Here is an 8,706-nt window from a genome sequence, read left to right as displayed (position 1 = left end):
GAACCCACATCTTTTATGTCTCCTGCACTGGCGGGTGGGCTCTTTACCACTAGAACCAGCTGGGAAGTGTGTGGCTGTTACTAAATCAATTCACTCATTTTCTTTAATGCAGGATTCTAACTGCATATTCCATTCACAAATCTGTGTTTATAAACATCAGTCTTTTTGGTGGTGGGAGAGAGAAAAAATAGGTAAAGGAAGCCACATTTAGAATAGCAATCCAAGGTTCCTAACAATGGACTCCTCTCGTTTAACACTTTGGACCCCAGAGAGCTCAATGCCTCACTTGCTGACATATGCCAGCACGTCAGTGAAACTGGACTGCCCTCACAAGGAGAGAGAAGCCACCTTCCAAATTCCTTTCAGAGATGCTCAAGGAGAAAAGGATGCGCCGGTGGAGGATGCGAGGGAAGACAACTGAAAAGAAGAGATGTTACAGGAGACCTAAACTGACAGGAGATGTGAACCTGCAGCTCCAGAGCCCCAGATTCTTCACTCCAACTCCCCACCTCCTAACACGAAAGGTCCAGCCAGTTCCATGGATCTAACAGAGGCTTTGACTGAATGGCAGCTGTGCTGAGTTTAAAGTGTGGAATTTCCCAAGGGCAAGGTAGCTGGGTTGCAAAGGATCCTATCTTACCTCCTGTGGCATTGCTCTAACAACTGTTTCTCTGTTTCAAACTTAGCACTTTATTAAAATAAGTACGATCATAATCATCACCTCTGTGGAACCTTGTGGCTCTCAGGAACCCAGAGTGCTGAAGTTAAATCTATACTGCCTACTTGCTGTTTGGACACAAGTAATTGTCCTCATCAGATTCATTAGCTTTGTCACAGGAGATTTACTTATTTCTGGTGTCTGTCCAGAAGTTTGAGCAGCGTCAATCTATTCCATGTGTGGGGCATTGGGTGTGTTTTCTGGTCAGGGTGGGGCAACAAATGAGACAGGCTGTTAGCGTGATTCAAAACTGAGTGTCGTGGACCCTATGGAGCTATGTGTTTCCAAATCTGTTTCATTACATCTGTCTCATTTTTTCTTTGGTTACTAAAATACAGAGCTATGGGCTGATTATTTTTGAGTCTATCTGGATCCTTTATGGAACTTGGGAAGTAAATCGTCAGCTTATACACAAGGTGGCACCCTGTGATTCCAACCAGGTCTGAGAGGAACGTTGCTGCTAAGAAACAGAACCGTAGCTGCAGATTTTTATTTAGTGTCTGGATTTCCCACTGTGGGAATATAAAGGTGGAAGGAGATGTTTGGGGGTATCACCTCTGAGTGCAATCTCTGTCTCTATATCTCAAACATTCAGAGTTGCAGCAGTCAAGGGCTCTGGAACCAGGGGGCTGATTCCAGTTGACTGTGATGAATGCAGACCCCACATTCAGATACATATGGAACACAAGGAAGCTTTATGGGTATTGGGCTCATTCCTGGCAATATAAGGGGGAGGGGAGGGGATGCAGTTCACATACCAACCCAATTAACTTTCAATTGGGTTTGCTGAAATAAGGGGCCAATTAGAAAGAGCATGACATTTACAAAACTCTGGAGTAGTTGCATAGCAACTGTGTTTGCTAGTTTTAAGATTTCTTTCAAAAAGTAATTTGTTCATTACTTCGAAGCTGCCTGCCCTGATCATAGTATGGGGAAGTGGAAACTGGAATATAATCGTGATTCTTACAGTTACTTGACCTTTATTGAGTTGACTACATTTAGAAGTAGTTTTATTTTGATACAGCTTTAAAACTACAGCTAATTCTTGGGTGTTTATATATTACATTTGCTTGACCAAATGCATGTCTTTTGAAATTGGTCCAGTGCATATTTCAAATGGACTGATTTTAGAATGACTATGTTCAGTTCATTGTGCATGGAAATTAAAATAAACTATTAGGCTGCACAATCATTTGAAACAGGTTTTGAGAAAGACATTTTATAACAGGCTCTACCTCAAAAGTTGAAAAATATTTTCTGTTTAACAAGTGTATGGGTATTCAACAAATAGATTTGAAATAAACTTTATGAAAAATAATATTTGTATACAAATAAAAGCTACTTTCCAAATGTGAAACAGAGCCATTCTGGTTTGGGAACTGAATTTGAAGCCAAGAAAACACAGGCTGCATCTCACTTGAAAAGTCTATTGTGTTATTCGCCTCGAACTGTTTTATTCCCAGCTCTGTAATCATTACCTATGGTGGGGCAAGAAGAAAATAGAGATTAGGAGGGGAAATCTGCTACATGGTAAAAGAAAAAGAACAAAACAGTTACTACAGCAAAAACCCATTCCTGCAATAGAATTTCAGATTTCAAAAGAGTTTCTTCGAATTTCTTTAATTAGTTCTAAAATTCCTAGGCCCAAAGGGTAGAAGCTGAAGAGCCAGTTAGGCCATAAGAGCAGATACTGGTGTGCGTGCATGCCAAGTCACTTCAGTCGTGTCTGACTTGTGTGACCCTAGGGACTGTAGCCCACCAAGCTTCTCAGTCCAAGGGATTCTTCAGGCAAGAATATTGGAGTGGGTTGCCATGCCTTCTTCCAGAGGATCTTCTCAACCCAGGAATCAAACCTGGTCTTTTAAGTCTCCTGTACTGGCAGGTGGGTTCTTTACCACTAGCGCCACCTGGGGCTAAATCAGGTGACAGGCTAATAAGATATGTGAACTCCAAGCTAGAGTGGAATGGCCTCAGTGTCACTGAATTTCTTCAGCAAATTCAGTTCAGTTCAGTCGCTCAGTCGTGTCCGACTCTTCGTGACCCCATGAATCGCAGCATGCCAGGGCTCCCTGTCCATCACCAACTCCCGGAGTCTACCCAAACCCATGTCCATCGAGTCGGTGATGCCATCCAACCATCTCATCCTCTGTCGTCCCCTTCTCCTCCTGCCTTCAATCTTTCCTAGCATCAGGGTCTTTTCCAATGAGTCAGCTCTTCACATCAGGTGGCCAAAGTATTAGAGTTTCAGCTTCAACATCAGTCCTTCCAATGAACACCCAGGACTGATCTCCTTTAGGATGGACTGGTTGGATCTCCTTGCAGTCCAAGGGACTCTCAAGAGTCTTCTCCAATACCACAGTTCAAAAGCATCAATGCTTCAGCGCTCAGCTTTCTTCACAGTCCAACTCTCACATCCATACATGACCACTGGAAAAACCATAGCCTTGACTAGATGGACCTTTGTTGGCAAAGTAATGTCTCTGCTTTTCAATATGCTGTCTAGGTTGGTCATAACTTTCCTTCCAAGGAGTAAGCGTCTTTTAATTTCATGGCTGCAATCATCATCTGCAGTGATTTTGGAGCCCAGAAAAATAAAGTCAGCCACTGTTTCCACTGTTTCCCCATCTATTTCCCATGAAGTGATGGGACCAGATGCCATGATCTTCGTTTTCTGAATGTTGAGTTTTAAGCCAACTTTTTCACTCTCCTCTTTCACCTTCATCAAGAGGCTCTTTAGTTCTTCTTCACTTTCTGCCATAAGGGTGGTGTCATCTACATATCTGAGGTTATTGATATTTCTCCCTGCAATCTTGATTCCAGCTTGTGCTTCCTCCAGCCCAGCGTTTCTCATGATGCACTCTGAATATAAGTACCGGTCAACAAATATATATGGTAGGTGCCGGCTATGTATAAGGCACAGAACTGAGGATGTGTGAGTAACAAAGCAGATATTGTTCCTACCCTCCTTGAGATTGTGGCATCCTTAGGCTCCGGGATATGCACTCTCTTAGCCACTGGTTTTGGAAGGTCTCAGTAATTTGGATCAACGACTTTAGAATGTTTGAACAGTCAGTATCAAAGAGCTGGGATAACAGGGTGGCACTGCTGAAAAAACAGGAGTTTTGAAGTCAGGCTAGACCTGGATATGAACCCACTTCTGCAAGTTATTAGTGTTGAAATTTGCCAAACTGTTTGAGGCTCAGTTTCCTTATTAGTAAAACTGTAATGGTTCTTCAGAGAGCTATATTGAAAATTAAGTGAAAATCAATTAAAGTGCAATTATTTGAGGTAATAAAGTACCCCTAGAGTGGCTGGTCTAGTTGTTTTCCCTACTTTCTTCAATTTAAGTCTGAATTTGGCAACAAGGAGTTCATGATCTGAGGGATGGGGGGCAAGAGGAGAAGGGGATGCCAGAGGATGAGATGGCTGGATGGCATCACCAACTCGATGGGTATGAGTTTGAGTGAACTCCGGGAGTTGGTGATGGATAGGGAGGCCTGGCGTGCTGCAATTCAGGGGGTCACAAAGAGTCAGACACGACTGAGTGACTGAACTGAACTGAAGAGTGGCTGGTATATAATAGATACTCAGTATTTCCTTTTTTGAGGGTAGCAGTAAATATAGGGTATAGAAGAAAGTTAGATGTGCCAGATAAAAGACTGGGTGACTAATATCTTCAACCATTGCTTCCCCTCACCCCTCTCAGGCTTGACTCCAGTGCTGACCTCCTCCCAATAACATCTTGTTCTTCCTTGCAGAGAACTGACCTGTTCCAGAGGGTAACACTTGGATCAGGACATGCCCATAAGATTGAGGAAGGTATCACTTACAAGAAGTGAGTCACTGAACCTCCACTATTTTCAGCAACAAAGTGGATGGAAAACCTCAAGCCCCACTAAGTATGCCTGAATTCTTGCTGGATGAAGGGGTTAGACTATGCCAGGTAATCTGTATCCACCATTTTGCCTTCACAGGGCGGTGGAGAGAAAAGGGAGGCGTTCAGGCAGGAAAAAGAGAGGAGAGTAAGTAGATGATCTGAGAGAAAGTGGAGGAAGAGATTGAGCTTTGATGTCACATACAAATGACTAGGAGTAAGTTTTTTTTCTCTTTTGCTGTTGCTGCTAAGTCACTTTAGTCATGTCTGACTCTGTGCCACCCCACAGAGGGCAGCCCACCAGGATCCCCCATCCCTGGGATTCTCCAGGCAAGAACACTGGAGTGGGTTGCCATTTCCTTCTCCAATGCGTGAAAGTGAAAAGTGAAAGTGAAGTTGCTCAGTCGTGTCCCACCCTCAGCGACCCCAAGGACTGCAGCCTACCAGGCTCCTCCATCCATGGGATTTTCCAGGCAAGAGTACTGGAGTGGGGTGCCATTGCCTTCTCCATTTTTTCTCTTCTAGATGTCTGCAAACTATCTACTTTCTCTGAGTTAGGAAAGATATTTATCAATTATTACAAAACGGCAAAATGTTACACTCTTCCTAGGAATTTTGTAGGAAAACTGTAATGCTTAAAGTCTAACCAAGGAACTCAGTTAAATGAGACTGATGTCAACAATAGCTGGTGCTTATTTGAGTCAGCTGGATTTTCTCTCTTTAGAACTTTCTCTAACTGGTTCAGGCTTAAAAAGTCTCCTTTCTCTGAACTCTGCTGGCAATCAGGGTGTGTGCGACTCATTTGGTAATTAATCATGTCTACTGCCGCGTGTCATCACCTATATAGTTTTCTTCAAGTGATCAATTTTTCTTTTTTTTTTTTACTGTCATTCTTCATTTTGCTTTCTGGTTGCCCTGCTCTTCAATTATTTACATCTCTTATTGTTAGTCATCTTTCCAAACTTTCTGCCATCCCATCAATGTCAAAGTTGCACGAAGAACTTTGTATCTCAAACTTCTTTGCGCCTTCCACAGCACCAATATTTTACACAGACCTGTCACTTGGGAAATGTGTGCTGCCTTGGTTAAATTTTATAAGGTTAATTTTTAAGAACTCTAGTTTTGAAATTAGAAATATCTATCGTCCACTACATAATTCTATGAAGTTTGGGAGACAGGTTCAAGTGCACTTGTTGCATCTGGCAGTCTCAAACGTTAACCCTCACTGCAGGCGTTAGCATCCTCCCGGCGAAAGCGAGGATGCCTTACCTTGGAGAGCTCTTTCGGTCAGGTACCGAAGAGAGGATGCGGGGAACAGGACTGGGGCCATGTGAGTTTTCCGGGTGGGCGAGACCCGGCGGGTCTGTTCCCCTCGGAGTGGGGAGAAGAAATGAACCTTTCACACTTCTCAGGGCTGTACGAATCGGAGGATGCGAATGAGCCGGCGCTCGAGGCGCCTTAGAGATAAGCTCTTCATAAGTACAGGCGCGGTGGGGCAGTTTGTGGCTCCTGTTGACATCTTCCCTTCCCGCTTCAGCATAAGCGCGCTGCTCAGCGCGGCTGTTCTGCGCGGCGCCTTCCTCGGGGTACCCAGCGAGCGAGCGGGGTGTCGGGGCACCCAGCGAGCGGGGTATCGGGGCCGCGGAGGCAGAGGCGCACGCTCAGGGGGCGCGGGTTAACTTGCGCACCTGGCACCTGCCACACGGCGAGAGCGCGGGCTGCCGAGCAGAGGGCGGCCGTCGCCGCCACCCCCTTTCTCCGGAGCGGCCAGAGGCTGAGCACGCTCCCGCGGGCCGGCCGCGCAGCGGAGAGAGTGGGTGGGCAGGCGAGGGAGGGGAAGGGAGAGGAAGGAGGGAGGGAGGGAGAGGGCGAGGCGCGTCCCCGCGGCGGGGGCGCGCTCTCGCGCGGGCTGCCGGGATCGCTCGCCGCCGCTGTGGTAATGTCCGCCATGTTGGCCATGGCGCAGGGAGCGGATCGGGCGGGCGAGCGGCGGATCTAGTGTGTGGAAGCGGCCGCGGGCGGCGGGGGGCTGTTTTCGGGCGGGGTGGGCGCCCATGCTGTGGCCGGGGGCAGTGAGGAGGAGGAGGAGGAGCGGGCCGGCCGCGCTGCACTGAGGAAGGAGGTGGAGGAGGCGGCGGGAGTCCTCCCCCCCTCCCCGCCCGCCCCGCCGCCGCCGCCCGGGCTGTTCCTGTGAGGCGGGGAGACAATGAGTAAACTCTCCTTCCGAGCGCGGGCGCTGGACGCCGCCAAACCGCTGCCTATCTACCGCGGCAAGGACATGCCTGATCTCAACGACTGCGTCTCCATCAACCGGGCCGTGCCCCAGATGCCCACCGGGATGGAGAAGGAGGAGGAATCGGTAGGGACTCGAGTGTTTATTACCCCCCCTTCTCTCCTCCCCCCTCCCCTTTGTCAGTCGGGCCTCGCCATTCACAGAGCGCTTTACGCTCGCTGGAGGGCGCCGCTGCCGCTCCAGCGCATGGGACCCTACGCCGGCGGAGTAGCGTAAACCCTCTCGGCCGGCGCAGCGCCCGCCCGCGGCCGCCATGTTGTTGCGTCCCAGTGTTGTGATTAGCTCGCAGCGCCGCTTACGCTGCCGTAAGGGGGCCTTGCCGTAAGCGGCGGCCGGGAATGGCGCAGGGGATGTTCTGGCCGCACTTGGCGTACGGCCTCTGTTTACCACCCCCCCCCACCCCCGCACCTCGGGTGTGGGATTAATTAATAGGCAAGGGACCCTTTGGCTAGGGAAGATTGCCCCCCCTTCCCCCCACACACACTTTTAGCTTTAGTTTCGTATTAGGTTCTCTTTGAAATGAGTTACGGAAAGTAAAGCGCTTTGAAAACAAATATCATCTTCCTCCTAGCAAGGTAATCTCGTTCCTCGGCCCTCATTCGTGGAGAGGGATGGAGGTGATGGTGCAGCACTGCGGCGGGAGAGGGCGGGGGCCGCTACTAGTAGCAGGATGTAGCGTTAGAAAGCCGCTGGCCGGCTAACTCTGTGGCCCGGAGCTAGTCGTTTCTGCCTGCCTAGGGGGTTCAGCGCCCGCTCCATGCGCTGTGTTAGAAAGGGACCGGGGATGTGCTGTTCTCGGGTCGCGTCCCCGACAATTGTCATGGCTTGGCGGACGGGGCGGGGGCATCTTTTAGAAGTTGAGGACCTACTGCATCCAAGGTGACAGCTGCATTTTTTTTTTTAATTAATAATAGCAGTTTAGGGCAAAAATGCTTCCCCCCCCGATGGTCTACATTTTGGATACGGTTGAATTTCACCTGGCTTGACAGTGTTGGTGACTCTTGGAGTGGTGTTACTTGCGTGCGAAGTTCATAGTAACTGCACCCTCAAGAATTTCTTCAATGAACCTGTGGTCCCGCCTTATTGTCAACTCCGAGTGTGTGTGGATTGGTTCTCTTGTTTCTGTGACTGTCAAAAGAAGGCCCAAGGTTTCTGTGATTGGCTTTCTCTTTTGACTATTAATATTGCAGGAAATGCTTTTATGCTTTTGATTGGCTGCTCGAGTTGTGACCTCATTATATTACCTTGCTGTTACTACTTTGTGCTGTGATTTAATCACATTCCTCGGTGTTTGATTATTTGAAAGCCTGGGCTTTCTGTAGAAAATGAGTATGTCCTCAATATCAGATGAACATTCAACTTAAAAAAAAAATAAGATGAAAACCCAAGATGTATATTGAAGGTTTAGAGCTAAGTCTTATGTGAAAATTCTTTATGTTTTTAAGTAAAATTTGTTTCTAGCTTAGCTCAATTTTCCATAGGAAAGAAAATTAAGGGAGTTATATATGAGAATTAATTTAATTGAACTTTAAGTTACATTTCTATTAATGTCATCTCCTGAAAAGAATTGGTGGCTAATGAGTCTTAACGTATCCGTATTGTATGTTTTTACTTGGACCTTATTATTTTGGTTTGGGAAGAACTTGAGTTAAGGAACTTGTTCTAGAATGGTTAGCCCCTGGATGATATATTACTTTTTGCAGATAGTGATCAGCAACATACTTAATTATTGCTTTAGGCCCTTAGTCGCATAGGTCTTGGTATTATCTTGATTTAATAAGAAAACTTGCAGTTTAGTTCCTGCCTTAAAAATAAATGCTA

The 8,706-nt window shown here is 47.0% G+C and overlaps 1 protein-coding gene across 2 annotated transcripts in view; it reads left to right on the top strand.

The window, feature by feature from the left end:
• The first annotated feature begins 6,635 nt into the window (after nucleotides 1-6,635).
• Nucleotides 6,636-8,706, top strand: part of EPC2 (enhancer of polycomb homolog 2) — a 127,775-nt gene continuing 125,704 nt past the window's right edge. For both annotated transcript variants that reach the window (XM_006054100.3, XM_006054099.3), the window contains exon 1: nucleotides 6,636-6,951. In XM_006054100.3, coding sequence (XP_006054162.1) covers nucleotides 6,799-6,951 — 153 coding nt within the window. In that variant the 5' untranslated portion in view covers nucleotides 6,636-6,798. The remainder of the gene's footprint in view (nucleotides 6,952-8,706) is intronic.

The sequence above is a fragment of the Bubalus bubalis genome, chromosome 2 (assembly GCF_019923935.1).
Source record: "Bubalus bubalis isolate 160015118507 breed Murrah chromosome 2, NDDB_SH_1, whole genome shotgun sequence".
Lineage (NCBI taxonomy): Eukaryota > Metazoa > Chordata > Mammalia > Artiodactyla > Bovidae > Bubalus > Bubalus bubalis.
This window is presented reverse-complemented; position numbering and strand designations above follow the sequence as displayed.